Source organism: Talpa europaea, assembly GCF_964194135.1.
Source record: "Talpa europaea genome assembly, chromosome: 16".
Lineage (NCBI taxonomy): Eukaryota > Metazoa > Chordata > Mammalia > Eulipotyphla > Talpidae > Talpa > Talpa europaea.
The window spans coordinates 38,583,235-38,599,956 of record NC_140084.1 but is presented as its reverse complement, the minus strand read 5'-3'; the positions used below and the strand labels follow the sequence as shown (position 1 = coordinate 38,599,956).

Genomic DNA, 16,722 nt, shown 5'->3' with positions numbered 1-16,722 from the left:
CAAAGTTCAGAGGCTCCGGGAAGAGCAAAGTGACTGCCACATCCAGCTGGGTGGGAGAGCTGGTGGGAGCTGAAAGGACCCCAGCCTGGGTTTGTCCCTGGCAATGAGAGATATTTGCCTGTGACCCCTAATGAGGCCACCAAGCACCCTCCCTCCCTCAGGCTGGCTAGGCCACTGTTGTCTCCCAAACCAGTGTCACTTACTCTCAAGCACATCTAAGCCAGAGCATCTCGTTAAAATGCAAATCGTAACTTAGTAGATAGGGGATCAGGCCTGAGAGTCTGCATTTTTAGGAATGTCCACAGCCACACTATAAGTAGCATGATTCTAAATATAAACCCTTACTCTTAGAAATGTGGAATCTTGGGCCCCATCCCTTCTGGATCAGAGGCTGCTTTTTAACTGGTGTTGTTGACATCTGAGATCATTCTATTGAACCCCAGGCTTTTGACAGTGGGGTCCTCTGGGAGCTTGCACAGTGGGGTCCTCTGGGAATTCTGAAAATTCTGCTTCCCTGGAGATTCATATTTGATCAGTCTGGGGCAGCTTGGACATCAGGTTTTCAAAACCTCTGCAGCTGATCCTAAGAAGCAGCTGGGGTTGAGGAGTATTTTTTTTTAAGATTTATTTATTTATACATACAAGAACTGGGGTATAGGCCAGAGGTGTGGGGGGTGAGAGGATCCACCAGAGACAGAGTGGGGAGCAGAACAGGCAGATTGACTGAAACACACTGCTGAGGGGAGCAGCGGGCAAGACAGGAGAGGTCTGCTGTGCCATGTGGGTATCTCCCTGGCCAGGGATCAAACTCATGCTGCAGTGGCTGCCGATAGCTTCATAGGTTGCATCATAACCCCTTGTGCCATCAGGGAGACCCTGGGGTTGAGGAGTATTATCTGAACAAGTTCCTGCCCCTGCTGGTGCTGGGGAGGGAGCCTTGGCATGCGGCATCTGGGAGGCTCTTGCCCAGCCCAGCTCTGTCGGGGACACTATGGCTTCATTTGATGGCAGGTTCAAATCCCCACTCCCAGCCTTTCCAGTGACAACTTAGATAATTGCATGTCTCCAGGAAAAGAGACCCCTGGCAGGGCAGGAGAGAGGGGAGGCAGCTGAAGCTGATTCAAGAAGAAATAGAAAATCCGAACGGACCTATAGTAAAGAAACTGAATTAGTAATTTTTAGAATCTTCCCACCAAGTTCAGTCCTAAATGGTTTCATTAACAAATTCTACCAAATATTTAAAAACAATGCCAATCTTTCAGGAACTCTCCCAGAGAAACAGAGGAATAGGTAGAAGAAACATTCATGAACTTATTTTAAGATATTAACCTATTTTACTAAGCCAGACAAAGATGTCACAAGAAGACTACAGACAAGGACACTAGTTCTAAAAAAAAAAAAAAATTCACAGCCAATTGTAGCAATATATCCAGCAACATATAAAAAGGATTATATACCATGACCAAGTGGGATTTATCTCAAGAATGCAAGGTTGATATATTAATGTAATAAATCATAATAAAAAATAAAACCATATACATAAACATCTCAACATTTGACAAAATCCAATATGCCTTCATGGTAAAAAAAAAAAAAATTCCCCCAACAAATTAGCAGCAGAGGGACACTTTCTCAAACAGGTGAAGATCATCTACAAAATCCTACTGTAATAACTGAGAGATAATGCTTTACCCTATGGTCAGGAGCAAGGCAGAGATATCCACTCTCACAATTTCTGTTTCATATTGTAGTAGAGGTTCTAGCCAGTGCAATCAGGCAAGAAAAAAGAATGAAAGGCATTCAGATTGGAAATGAAATAAAATTCTGTTGCAGACAACATTACTTTGTATTTAGAAACTCCTAGGGAACTCACAAGAAGAACTACTGGACTTAATCAACAAATATTGGAGTACAAGTTTGATATAAGAAAATCAGCTGTGTTTCTTTATATTAGCAATGAACAATCCAGAAATGAAGTTAAGACAATAATTCAATTTGCTGTAGCATCAAAAAGTATAAAATACTGAAGAATAAATTTAACAGAAGAAGGATGAGACCTGTATACTAAATGTTACAAAATATTGCTAAGAAGAACAAAGAAGATCTAAATAAAAGTTTGAAAACTAGGAGATATGATGTTGTGAAAAGGGCAATTCTTTCCAAGCTGGTTTGTTGCAGTCAATGGAACGTCTATCAAAATCTCAGCAGACACTAACAAGCCAATCCTAAAATTCACATGGAAGCCACCCAAAATAGCTCTCTGTCCCTCCCCCCAAATCTTGAAGGACTTAAACTACCTGATTTCACAACTTATTAGAAATGTGTAGTAATCAAGACATTGTCCTATTAGCATATTGAGACACCAGAAATAATCCCTTCCATTTATGGCTAATTAATTTGTGACAAATAGAGAAAAGATAGCCTTAAACAAGAAGTGATGAGATTTGGGATATCCATATGCAAAAGATGAAATTAGACCATTATCCCACAAAAACACAAACATTAACCCAAAATGGATCACAGACATAGATATAAGAGCTAAAACTGTAAAGCTTTTAGAGGAAAATATAAAAAAAAAAGTGACCTTAGGTTTGGCAAAGATTTAGCTACAACACCAAAAGCATGGCCCATAAAAGAAAAAAAAATGATGACTTATACTTCTTCAAATTCAAATTCAAAATTGTACTTTTGCACGCCAAAAGACACCGTTAAGAAAATGAAGACAAACCCCAGATGGAAGAAATTACTTGCAAATCTAATAAGAACTTGTATCAAGAAAATAAAGAGTAACAACTCAATAAAAGGACTAACTCAATTTAAAAGATGAGCAAAAGATTTGAATAGATATTTCACTCCAGAAGATATTTGAACAGTTAATAAACACATGAAAATATGCTCAATGTCATTTGTCATCAGAGAAACTCAAATTAAAACCACAACGAGATAACCACTTCACACCCACTAGAACGGCTGCAATTAAAAAGACAGGTATTAACAAGCGCTGATGAGAATGTGGCAAAATTGGAACCCTCATCCATTGCAGGTGGGAATGTAAATAGGGTAGCGATTTAGGCAACAATTTGTCAGTTTCTTTACCAATTCAGCATACATTTACTAGACAATGTAGCAAGTCCACTCCTGAGTATTTACCCAAGAGAAATGAAAAGGTAACTTCACACAAAGACTTGCACATGAATGTTCACAGCAGCATTAGCCAAAATAGCCACAAATTATAAACAATCCAAATGTTTATCCACTGGTGAATGGATAAACCAAAATTCCATGCAGTGGAATACTACTCAGCCGTAAACAGGAGTGAACTACTGATGACTCTTGAACACATTATGCTAAGTGAAAAAAGTCAGATGTAAGACTCTATTGCAAATTTATGCAAAATGTTCAGAAAAGATAATGCTATAAAGTCAGAAAGTAGATTAGTGGTTGCCTGGAGCAACAGGGCATTATTACAAGTGGCCCTGAGACATTTGTTATTTTCAGGGGGAGACAATGCAAGTATCCTGAAACTGGATTGTGGAGATGGTTGCACTGTAAATTTATTTAAGATTGTTGAAGTGTATGCTTAAAATAGGTGAATTTTATGGCAGATGAATTATTACCTAATGCTGTTTTTTTTGGTTTTTTTTTGAATGTTCACAAAAATTTTATTTGTAATGTCCAAAAACTGCAAACAAATGGAATGTCCAGCAACAGGTGAATGGATAAAGAATGGAATACAATTAGCAATTTAAAAGAATAAACAAACCACTGATGCATGCAACAACACAAAACAATGCTTTGTCTTCCTGGAAAGCATTCTACAGCTTATTCATGTTCTACATTTCCTAATGCTGTTTTTTAAAGGCCCTAGTCCCAGCTCTTGAAGCAGGCATCCAGGAGTTCATAGCTTCGCCTCTAATCCCTCTCATTTTTTTGGCTCTTGGGATTTCATGTTACTTCTTGAGTTTTAAAGGAGTTTCAGGTTCTATTTTACCCAGGCCCAGCTGGCACATCAATGCAGTCTATGACACTGTCTGTGCATGCTTTCATGGGGTTCTGGCATTTTCTCCTTTTGAGGCTGAGAGAGGTCCCTGAGGAGGGCTGTGTCTTCCCTTCCATGAAGCAAATGGAATAAATAAAATCGGGCTTGATGGAGGGAAGTCCTGGCTGGCTGGGTGTGAGCTTCACCTCCGCTCAGGCCTTTAGCCTGGCTCCCCCACCCTCTCCAGGACTCCCAGAAGGGAGTCAAGCCTCACTAATGGCTCTCTGCTTTTTTTCTTTGCAGGAAGTCCCAGCAGGACCTGAATTTACATGCCCCCAAAAGGAAGCAGGAGGCAGTCCCAGAGCTCTGACTGGGAACTCTGCTGCAACACCTTCTTGGAAGGAGCCAGGGCAGCACCTCTGTGAGTTCCATCACAGCAGGAACCCCCTAGTCCCTTCTCTGAAGAACCCCAGTGACTGGTGAGGGTGGGGCTCAGTAGATATTTCCAAAATAAGTGAATGAAAGTGGGAAAGTGCCCGCCCTCCATCCCCGCAGTAAGAACCCACCTCCTTCCCGCCTGCCCTGCTCCTGCAAACTGTCCTACCCACTCCCAACAGCAGGGATGTGGCCACACACACTTTGCAAGCCCTGTGGATTGCACATGCTTGATGAGCAGTCTTGGTTTAAGCCCAGAAAATCCTTTAATTACTGACACTACTTCTGGCTGGGTTCTGGGGAGGAACTAATTTGACCGGCGATCACTCAACCTGAAATATTATGAGTGTAATTTCATTATTTGGTCAGCCTGGGTGCCGGGCGAAGGGGTTACAATAACTGATTTTGCTGAATTTCTGCTGTAATGGCCATCCCTCACCCACTTCTGTGGCTGACAACCCACAGACAACTCCGCCCCTCCTGGGACTCAGTCGTGTGTCCTGAACTTGCTAGTGGCAGGTGCAAAATTCAGGATGCATTCGGAAGAGCTAGCCCTGATTTCAGTGGGATGTGGAGGGCGTGCATGACAACAGTCGCACACAGGAGCCTGGTTAAGACACTAAGATGCACACACACATACATCCCTTCTCTTTGCCAGCACACCCGTGTATGCAGACCAGCAAATGTCTGCAATACACACAAACAGAGTGCACTCAAGGCTGTGGGGGTGGCCCTCAGGCCCCCAGGGCTGAGTGGCTGTCACTCTCACCAATGAGAACCTGCATCTTTGGGCTGCAGAGACCAGGTCCTAGTCTAGACACTAGGACTACTTTCTGCCACTTTCTGACTGTGTAACCTCCGGCAAGTGACCTCACCTGTCTGTGTCTCTTCTGTAAGATGGACACAGGTGTGGTGAGGCTTCCGTGAGAGGATGTCTGTAAAGCACGGGGTGGGGTCTGGTATATAGTAGGCACTCAGCACTCATTTCACCACCACTGCTCATACCACACTCCAAGGTGCCACCTCCCTGAATGTCCTGGGACTCTGGACACACCCACAGCCCCACTGGCATCACCCCCTGGCATGGAGGCAGCAAAGAAGGAGGAATCTGCAAATTGCCCCTTGCTGGCAAACCTGGCCCTTCTCTCAGGAGACCCTGGCAGGTGTGCCTGCGCAGTGTCGCGGGGGGGGGGGGGTAGCAGGCCAGCGGGGAGCCCCAGCCAGTCCACCACTGTGGGGAACAGGAAACCCTCTTCCACTTAGACCCACTCCCACCCCCAGGACACTTGCAGCCCCCCTCTCCAGCCCTTTGGTGAAGGTCCCCTCTTGCAGGAAGTTTTGCCCAGAAAGGATACTTTCTTTATTCACAGCAACAAAAGCTTGTTGGTGGGTGCAAATAATTGCATATGAGTGGCAGTGTAAATGAAGGAAAGGGAGGCCTGTACCTCCCCCAAGATTCTGCTGACCTGTGAATCTGGGGGTGCAGGTCCCATGCCTGAACAGTGACAGATCTCCGCCAGGTTCCAGGCCCCTTTGCCCCAGAGGGGACCCCTCAGGCTCCCAATGCCACGCTGGACAGCAGGCACCTGGAGCAGCTCTCCAGAGGCTCCCTGGGGTCCCGCGAGACAAGCGTCCTGCCAGGGCTGGAAAAACTTAACCAACAAGCAACTCTAAACCAGAGACATACTGGGGGCGGTGGGGAGGGACTAGGATCAAAACAAGGGGGGTGGGAATTGTCTGGGGACTCTAACCGAGATGAAAATGCATACATTGTGCAAAAATGAAAAATGATGTAAAAAATATATAAAATTAAAAAAATAATAATAAATAAATTTTTAAAAAGTTAACCAGTTCCCTCCCAATGAGGGACCCCCCAATCTCTCTCCATCTCCCAGATCTTCTCCTCCCTGGAAGCTTTTCAAGGATATGTTTCTGATGGACCTGGAGATGGAAAATGGTTCTCACGGGTCCCCTCCATCCCTCCGTCCTTCCTCAGGGTGGCACAAACCCCAAGGCAAAGATCAAATGCACCCCAAATGGTCAAAGCCCTTTGGGTGGATGAAGTGGGGGGTCCAGGACTCCTCAGAAAGAAGCACATTTGATACATAGCCACACGTGGCTAGGGTTAGACAGAACACCCCCAGTCCAACCCAGGCTGGGAACCACCAGGGCTGAGAACCACTGGCCAGGGATGGGACCCTCTAAGGCTGCTTTAGGGATAACTAAACTGGGTGAGTGGGGTACCTGGGTGGTGCTTATCCTACATTATAGGTGGCTTCCAGCCCCCTGGGGAGGCTGGAAAAGCCTTGGCCAGGTCCCAGCGTTCAGTGAGTGGCAGCCACCAATTTCCTGACAGTGAAAATGGCAAGAAGTCTAGGGGGTCCCTCCATCCCCCTATTGGGAGCCAGCCAGCTGTGTGAGGATCCCAAGCAGCAGCTGTGTGTATTCGGGGCGGGGGAGGGTGGGAGCCATGGAACCTATTTAAGCTCAGCTGTTCCCCCACATAAATAAAAATTTTCAAAGGAGAGAATGGTCCAGTGAGCTTCACCATGATTCAGGTTAAGACGGCCGCGCCACAAATCCCAGGAGATCAGCTTTATAATGAAAACATCAGCACTTACGTAGCAGCGAGCTTTGGGCTTAGATGGGATCTGCCTGCAGCTCCCAACTTCCTGCAATTATTTCCAGAAGACCTTACTGACCCTAAACCTCCAGGAAGCAGTCACATCACCACAAATGGGAGGGGGCCGCTGAGAGCCCCAACAAACACTGGGGCTCAGCCCACGCCAAGGCGTCCCCATGGGCCCGGGGATCTGCATTGGCTCCAAAACCAGTCTTCCAGTGCTTTCCGTTGTCATAACGACACCATGACCTTTCCAGGGTTTAAAAAACCGAGAATCACCTGGAGGCCGTGGAGGACGGCGAGCATGACCACGGCCTTGTCCTTGGGCCCTGTTTCAGTACAGTCGATTCTCCACTGCCCACGTCAGCAGCTTAGGGCTTCGGGAAGGCTGGCAGGCACCTGTCACGACCCCGCTGGAGCCCACACTGGTGTGTTCTGGTTCACCACGTGTCCGAGCCCTTCTATCCCCTCCCACAGCCTTGACCGCAGACCCAGTGAGGCTAACGGGCAAGCCAGGCAGAAGGGGCTGCTCCCTGGGACCCTGTGCCTCTTTGGGACTGGAGTCTCACCCTGCCTCCAGCTCTCCCCGGCAGGTGCCTTGGCCTGAGTGGGGGGGCTTGGCTCTGCTGCAGCTCAGTGAATGGGGACGGTGGTGGGGGAGGTATGGAGCACAGGCGGAGCCAGAGGGATTTAAGCACAGTGAGGAGCCGAGCCCCTCCCCGGGCCCTCCCTGAGCTCAGGCAGCTGCAGCCTTCCAGACCCAAAGTGATTCTGTGGCATCTCATACACGGATCTTGACCCCTCCTGGCCTCCTCCCCAAGTCCCACCAATGCACTCTGGGCAGGGCAGAGCAGAAAAGGGGTCACCGCACACTTGAGCCCCACTCTGGGCCTGCAGAGCTCTGACTCATGTCACAGGTGAACAGAGCCTGATTCACTGCCCCCCCCCGCTCTCCCCAGGAAGGGCTGGGGGAACAATCGGCATAACTTGAAACCACCGGGGCTTCCCCGGACACTGGAACTGTCTGCCCCGCTCGGCGCCCCAGCCCAGGCCCAGACACAAAGGGAGACCCAGTTTCCCAGCTGGGCTGTAATTTCAGAAGCGGCCTTTTTGAGGGCTTTATTAACCAGGGGAGCTTTGGGCTTGGGGTCAGGGAGCTGGGTTGTGGCCGGAATGGCTGGATGGCAGCAAGAAACACCCTTGGAGGAATTAGCTGAACAATGCAGGAAAACACAAGAAATGCAGACTGTGACGTTAACCGGCAGCAGCAGGCCTGGAGGGCAGAGGAGCCCAGCAAGGACCTTGCAATCAGCCCGATCTGGGTTTGAATCCTGACTCAGCTACTCCCTGTGCAGGATTTGGGGCAAAGGACTGAGCTCTCGGAGTCTGAATCAGGACAGGGATCCTGCCTCCCAGGGTGAAGGCAGAGGAAATGAAGGCACTAGGGACAACGCAGCGACAGTGACTATCACTATGATCCATGCACACTGGCCTCAGGCACACCCCTGCTTGCTGTGCAGGGCCTGATGGAGCCCCTGGGGGCACGTCTGTGGTTTCCAAGGCCACTCCTGTCCACCAGTTCATTAGATCCACACGAGGATCCTGTCGTCTATGTTTAACATTTTACTTTAGTTCCTTGAACACATAAGTCTTGCTCTTATTGGAGATGATTGTCCTAATTTCTGTTCTGCTCTCCTTTTTAATTTCTCCACCCCTAGGAACCTTTAGCATAACAATTCTGGGACCATTTTCTATTAATATCAATTTTCAGATTATAGCGATATGATGTCTGTTTCCTAATTTAATTAGGTGATTCCTGTTAGTTCCTACATGCTCGTTATTTTTCATTTAGCATATCTTAATGCACCAAAGGCAAGCGAGGCTCCAGCTGGAGACCCCCAGGGCAGCCGCTGCTGGGGGAAGGGAAATGTTCCCTCCACCTGCAAAAAGATGGAGGGGTCGGGAAAGTTGGGGCCACATGTGAGAAGCAGAGGCTGGGGAGCTGCAGGATCAAGCTGCCACTTGGATAAAATCCCACTGCAGAGACAGACCACAATGGCCACTCCAAGGTCAGGGCCTCCCAGGGAGGACAGTACTGAGGGTCCTTCATAAAGTCCCTTCCCCCAAAGCAGATTCTAGAAACCGACCCAATGTCAGCACCACCCAGGCCCACCGAACCCACCGGGGCTGCCCATGGTGTCCTGGCGCTGCCTCCCTTTCCGACACTCATTGGCTGATTGTCATGGGGGGGGCATGTCTGCCCCTCCATCAGCACTGCCCTTTGCACAACTCCGGGGCAACCTTCACCCTGAAGTCAAAGCCAATACCGCACCATAATGAGCACAACACGCAGAGTGAGTTCCCTCACATTGAGGTTTCCCACTGTGCCACTCGTGGTCCCCTCTTACCTCTCACCCTCCACACTGAGCCACTGACCTCCTCCCTCTGCCCCCACAGTGAGACTGGGCTGAGCCAGCTGGGCCACAAAGAACTGCCACAAAAACTGCTCTGGAGTTTACAAGGAAAAGGGGGGACAGCAAACCAAGTAGCTGTCACGGGTACCCCGGGCCACAGCCATGACCTGGAGGGCCCACCGTGTCCTGCGACTCGGAGAAGACACCCCAAGAGGAGTGAACACTGCGTGTGGGGTTCACCAGGGGAAAGTGTTCTTCATGGTGGCCCAGAGGGCGAGGCAAGAGAAGACAAGGCGGCCTCCATGAGCCTTCAGTGGCGCCTGGGAAGAGTTTGAACACACCGCAGGTGCATTGTTTAGAAACGCTGGGTTCTGAGAGTCCCAGCCCTGCCGATTTGGCAATGATATATTGCCAGCTACTTAACAGGATGGATCACTGCAATTACATGTCACTTCTGATATTCACAGTCACAACAAGGAGGTGTCAGCCTTGCAAGGTTTGTGGGAAATATATATGATGTTCCGCAATGCCTTTAGAAAATGGTTTCCGGAAACAGACTCGAGAGGATTCCAATAAAACCCACCTGGCTGGGGAAAGCCGAAGGCTCCACGGAAAGTGGAGCGGCTGCGGCCGTGGGCCCGGGAAGCGCTGTGGGCTCAGACAGCCCAGCTCCGGAAGGCTGGCCTGCCCCCGCGTGCAGAGGCGGGAAGGAGGTGGCCACCACACATCTGCTCGTTATCTCCCTAGCATGGTGAACGGTTGAGGGACTGAGCATATACTAGTGTGGCCATGGTCCAGCAAGGGATTTGGGTCTGGAGGTGTGGCTTCAGAGATCCAAGGGACACACCTGGACAAAGGCTGCTGCTATTGGAACAAGATGAACTTGACACTGCAGTGCAGGCCTTGGTGCTGCGCTGGCACAGATAGGGCTGGTATTGTGGGGCACCTTGGGACTGAGAGTGAGGGCCACTTTCTCCGACCAACACGGCCCTGCCTCCAGGGGACCAACGCAGGAGCCCTGAGTGGGCCAGACCCACGGGCATAGGATTTGGCTCTATTTCTGGTGAGATTTCAGGCAAGCTGCTCGGCAGACTGTGCCCTGGAAAAAGACCCCAGAGTCTCACCCAAGCTCACCTCACTGCCTCCGCTGGAGGTCAGCACCTGGTCTCTGGTGTGCCTGAGAAGGTAAACAAGCAACCTCCTCCAGGAAGTCTTCCTGACTTCTCCAGCCAGGACTCTGGCATCAGGTGCAGGAGAGCGGAGGAGTGCCTGACCTGTCAGTAGAGATGAAGGTGGAGGAGGGATGGGGCAGAGTTGGGGCTTCCTGTCTCTTGCCTGGTCCCAAGGTTTGTGGGGCCCGAGGCCTCAATAGAGGGATTTTAGGGCAACACAGAATTCATGGTCTGCTGCCCACTGCCCCTGGCTGTCCCCTGCCTCAGTGAGTGGCACCCCGAACTCCATCTGCCAGAAATCCTGAGTCATCCCCAACCTAGATGGCTCACCCACCCACCCACGTGGTCCTCAAGCCCCTCTGAAGCCCCAGAATCTACCCTTCCCTGTCGCTGCGCGCCTAGACCCTGCCACCTCTTCTGAAACACTCGGTAACCCCCAACTGGCCTCCCCTCTCCTGCCACAGCTCCTTGACAGACTCCAGAGTGGGCTTCTAACAGCCACCCCCCACCCAAGTCCCCAGTGCCCCCCAAGGCCTGCAGCAGAGGCTTGCTTCACTGTGGAGCTCCACAGCTCACAGGGATGCCAGCTCCAGGGTAATCCTAGACCTGCCGGTCGCGCTCCCATCCCTAATCCACTGGGAGTTCTTCCCCTGCCGCCTTCTCGCACCCCTGGCCCTTGCTCCTTCTCAATCCAGCCAGTGCTGGCCCGGGGCAGGCAGCACACAACTGTCGGGACAGTGGAAGATGCGGTGGGCACAGCCAGGTGCCCCAGGACAAACCCTAGGCTTCTAAGGCCTCACACCTCCGCAGTCCCGCCCGTCAGGTGGTGCAATGGTCCGTAGCTCGTGGGGTTCTGATAGTATTATGTGAGGCTAAGCACAAGTAAGTGCCTGTGGCAGTGCCCAGCACCAGGGAGAGCCTGCGAGCCTTAGCCAACTCCTGGAGCGGAGCTTGTGCCCGCTCGAGTGAGTGTGCAGCACCTCGTCCGTACGTAGGAGCCCCCGTAGTGAGGAGCCATACACACTGGAGACGGGAGTGCTTGGCACAGGTCGGGGATCCCAGTGACTACCTGGTGGGTGCTCATTACTATTATACTTGGGCGCCCTTATGCCCTGGAGGGAATGCCCTGGGGTGGACTACAGACCAGGAAGCCATGAGGGGCTGTCCGTGCCCTTCCTTTGTCTACACTAGGGCCCCCCAGACGGCTCTGCTGTCACTGAGGCAGCCGTCTCCTCTCTGCAACTCAGAACCACCACCCACTACTCCATGAAACATGGAGTGACCTCACTTTTTAAAAAATATTTATTATTTTTGCATAGAAGAACTGGGGTGTAGGCCAGAGGTGTAGGGGGGTGTGTGGTGAGAGGATTCGCCAGAGACAGAGTGGAACAGAACAGGCGGATCTACTGAAATCCACTGCTGAGGGGAGCAACGGGAGAGACAGGAGAGGTCTGCTGTGCCATGTGGGTAGCTCCCAGGTCAGATTTAATTCAGACCTTAGTAGTGATAGTGCTGAGACTTAACCACCAGGGTGGCCTGGGGGTGACCTCACTTTAGGAAGAAAAATTACTCTGGAAAGTCAGAGAGAGAGAGAGAGAGAGAGAGAGAGAGAGAGAGAAGGAAAGAGAGGAGAGGAGGTTGGACTTTTTTTTTTTTTTTTTAAAGATTTATTTATTTATTTATATAAGCACTGGGTACACAGTCAGAAGCGCGGGAGGGTGAGAGGATTCACCAGAGCCAGAGCGGGGAGCAGAGCAGGCAGAAGGACCGAAGTACACTGCTGAGGGGAGCAGCGGGCGGCAGGAGAGGTCTGCGCGCCATGTGGGACCCTCCTCCGGTGGCCGGGGAGCAGCCGGGGATCGAACCGTCGCTGCAGAGGCTGCGGGCAGCTTCGCAACCCAGCGCTCAACTGCTGCGCCACCGAGGAGGCCCTGGACTTATTAATAGTGTGTTAGCAACAGTATCTATCATAAGGTAACTTTTAAAAACCTATCAACAAATAAACCTATCAATCCACCATTTACTTTGCTTTATGGGTCACTAATAATTACTCCTCTCACCCCATTAAAATCAAATGTATGCTGGGGCCTCCCTGGTGGCACAAGGGGTTTAGCATAGCACTATGAAGCTATCTGAAGCCTCTGCAGTGCGAGTTCAATCCCTGGCCAGGGAGCTACCCACATGGCACAGCAGACCTCTCCTGTCTTTCCCGCTGCTCCCCTCAGAGTGTATTTCAGTCAGTCTGCCTGTTCTGTTCCCCATTCTGTCTCTGGTGAATCCCCTCAACCCCCTGCACCTCTGACCTGCACCCCAGTTCTTGTATGCATAAATAAATAAATCTTTTTAAAAAACGCAAATGTGTGCCTCTTAAAAGAATGAAAATCAGGACATGGCATGATGACTTTAGATCCACCTGTCCTGCTCCCCACTCTGTCTCTGGTGAATCCTCTCACCCACTGCATCTCTGGCCTATACCCCAGTTCTTGTATGCATAAATAAATGAAAAGAAATCTTGAAAAAAAAGTTCATAAAGAAAGGCAGTTCATCAGACTCCAGTTTGCCCAGACACACCCATGGAGTCTGCCTTCTGTCTCCCTCTCTGCCAGCACAAGGAGTTTGTTATTCTGCTTCTGGTCTGGTTTCTGAGTCTCCCACCTGGGAAGGTCTGTGATTTTTTTTGTCCTGGATGCTTGACCAGTGAGTTTGCTGAGGCCTCAGGACCTGCCATTTTGGACACTAAAAATAGTTGCGTACATGGATTTTGTGAAACACCAGAAAATCTGCTCTTAGAGTGCAGGTAGTTTAACCAGTAGCCATTCACATTTCAAAAGATTTGATTTAAAATGTGGCTTGATTTCCAAAAGTTGGCAATCCTGTAAGATTCCAGTTAATGCATGAGCCAGGTGAGATTTGCTGACTGTTTCCTAGGAAGTTCAGGTGTCACTAACACCTGGTGGCTGCATGGGAGAAATCTGAACAACACCCGATGCCCTGGAGAGACAGCAAGCCCCAAAACTCCCATCTCTCGCTGCTCACTGTCCCTCCACCTCTGTCAGTGCCACTAACAGCAGACTCCAGACACTTGGATCCCATGAAAGTTTCCGTCTCTGGGAAAGCCATCACAGCCCTGGTGGAATTTCCTCTGTAGATGGGCCCCACCCCCTTAGCAGCCTTGCCTGATCCAGATGGCAGGGCACCTCCAGATTCTGCACCTCCCACCTGCAAAAACCACAGAGGGAAGGCTTGTCCGGGGCCCTTGGGACCACCCACCCATGCAACTGGATACATACACTTTGTAAGCACTGGTTTCCAACAGATAAATGTAATCAAGGTTTATATGCTCAGAGAAGCCAACAGGATGGGATTGTTTCACTTGAAAGATCAGAAGAAAATTGTAACTAATGTTGTGGAAAATTACTTTGATATTGCTTTCTTGGTACCGAATCACAATTAGGCTGCTGTGAGAAGTACAGGGAAAGAATAAATGAATAGTAACAAATCAACACAAACAGCCTGTGTCAGGAACACTTTGCTTAGGGAAAGTAACGTAAGCATTACTTAAAGTTTTATGACTGTGTTTGATGTGATTTACCTAGACTGTCAAGGGTGCCCATCACCTGGCGCGTGGCAAGGGTGGGCCAGCTCTATTTATAGCCCAAGAACACACCTCAAGACCCAACTATGCTCCTGACCTGGATATGCCCACCCCGTGCCTGGGTGCAGGGGAGGCTCGCTCTGCTTCTTGCCACCCTACACGCCCTGCCCGCTCACCACTCTAACCCAGTTAGCCCGTGGGCCCCCGATCACTGGGAAATTGTACTTGTGTGCACTGGGCAGCTGCGGGGCAGTGTTGGCTGGTGGGAGGGGCAGGAATCCACTGCCCATGGAAGATGCAGGGGCAAGCTCTGCTGTGCCAGCCGCTGCAGGACACATGTCTCGGCCACCAGAACTAACCCACAGATGGACGCATGGCCGCTGGTCTGGGTGGACACCGGTGACACACTCCTGGCTTCTCTTCCCGGCGGGTCCCACAGACAGTGGGCACGCGGACCCTCTGCTCATGTGGTCCTGGGGGCCTCCCTAGGGAGGGCACATGTGCTCGAGGACATGAAAGAGCAGAGGAGACCAGGGCTTTGGCAGAAAGCTCCCTGCACCCCGCCTTGCTGCCGCCCACAGCGGACGGTCACACACGTGCAGGATACACGGGTGCCCTGTGCCCCAGCTCTGTTTGAGCGCCCTTCCCAGGAGTTTGCTCCAGCACAGGTAGAAAGAGCAGTGGGGCCGGCTCTCTGTCCACCCTGACGCCGCTGCCCCAGGAGTCTGGTCCTGCTGATGCGGCATCATCAGCCGTCCCAGGAAAGGCAGCAAAATCCCCACAGGGGAGCCAGCTCTGTCACGCATCCTTGCTTCTTCTGAAGCTGGGAAGCAGCCAACCCACTTTTGACAGTCACCACCTGTGAGGTCTGGTCCAGACGTGAATCAGCAGCGATGACTCACCGGCTGTCCCCTGGGGCCACTGCCTCTCACTACCAAGGCTTCTGGGAGCAGCGGACGGGCCCTGAGCCCCAGTTCTGGCTGCCTCGTGCTCTCTCTGCCTTCCCACCGGATGCTCAGAGTGGGTGCACAGCGACCCTGGAGTGTGAGCCGGCCAGGGCGAGGGGGAGCTGGGAGAGGCGGCTGCAGGTCGGAGTCCCCCTGTGCCCTTCCTGAAGGCCAGGGTCTCATCCTCCTGTCCTGTGGGCAGCAGCAAGGATGGTGCAGGGACCTCTCTGCCTAAAGTGCAGGGCTCCATGCTCTTTCCTCCCACCCTGTCCTGGGGCAGGTGTGACCTCCAACCGGGCTGCGTGTCAGTGGCAGGGACCTCACCCAGCTCCCCTCTCCAGACCCCCCCGCCTTTCTTACTCCCTCTCACCTGTCCCGGAAGACCTCTGCCAGGCAGGTGGCTCCTGCCAGTGCGTCATGAGGGACAGGTGGCATGGGAGGCAGCAGTGGGGGTGGTCATCAGGAGCAGTCTTAGCCTCACAAAGCTGGGAGGCACCCCAACTCCCCTTGCAAGGACCAGAGGGGTCCCCAGAGCTGGGGAGAGAAACAGTGCCACTTGGGGAGAGTTACTCTCTGATGTCCTAGACCATGTAGATGAGGAGGCCCTAAGAGGTGGCAGAATCCTCCTTAAATGTGGGTTTCACCAAAGGCAACAACCTGCTGAGCAGTGAGCAGCCTGGCCATCAATCCCAAGAGGCCAGAGGTCAGAGGTTAGAGGCCAGGCCCCTGAGGCTGGTGATCTGATATCAAACACAGTGTTCCCACATGAGGCTGATAACACCAGGAGGAGGCCAGGACCCCTCCCCTGCCTGCGGGGTGCTCAGTACAGACGTGACCTCAATTCCAGCCCAAGGCCTGTGGTCAGGCCCAGCACACCAGAGCAGCCATGGGCCCTGCGCCCTGAGTGGGAAACTGGGGGCAAGCAGGCAGCCGGCAGCATGAGGGCTCACCTGGCACCTGCTGGGGGGCGAGCTCCGTGGGGTCCTGCAGGCTGATGAAGAGCAGAAGGCCTGCCACTCCGAACAGCAGGATGGACGAGAACATGCAGGCCAGCCGCATCGTGCCAGTTCGAAGGGTCATCCAGGGCTCGCTCCGGGGTCACCGCGTGGGTGTGGGAGACGCTTCCTTCCCTCATCGTCCACACCAGGTGTCCATCAGGCCAGGGTCTACAGGGCAGAGAGGAGAAAGAAGGTCTGTCACTGAGGCCAGCTGGGAAGCCTGAGGCCCCGTCACTGAACAAGTGTGCTGCCTGCAGCCCTTCTCCCCGTGCAAGGCCACGGTGGAGCCCTGAGACCACAGCTGGTGACAGCAGCCATCCCCCTACATGCTGCCCAGGTTCTATGAGCCCCCAAACGATGCATGTGGACTCCCCAAGGGAAGTCCAGGTACAGGCAGGAATACAGGCCCTCGTTCCTTGCAACTGGCCCAGCAGGCATAGAAGCCTCCATCTCCTTCCACTTGGTCCCTCTCTATGAGATGTGGGGAACAAGGGTCTCCATGGAGTAGGTGACTTTGAGAGGGTATCAGGGACAGACTGCCTCCCCATCCCCCAGCCCT

The 16,722-nt window shown here is 51.6% G+C and overlaps 1 protein-coding gene across 2 annotated transcripts in view; it reads right to left on the bottom strand.

Moving 5' to 3' along the window:
• Window positions 1-16,245, bottom strand: part of CHST8 (carbohydrate sulfotransferase 8) — a gene marked incomplete at both ends in the record, with an annotated part of 56,195 nt that extends 39,950 nt beyond the window's left edge. For both annotated transcript variants that reach the window (XM_084257140.1, XM_084257141.1), the window contains one exon: window positions 16,116-16,245. In XM_084257140.1, coding sequence (XP_084113266.1) covers window positions 16,116-16,245 — 130 coding nt within the window. The remainder of the gene's footprint in view (window positions 1-16,115) is intronic.
• Between the last annotated feature and the right edge of the window lie 477 nt (window positions 16,246-16,722).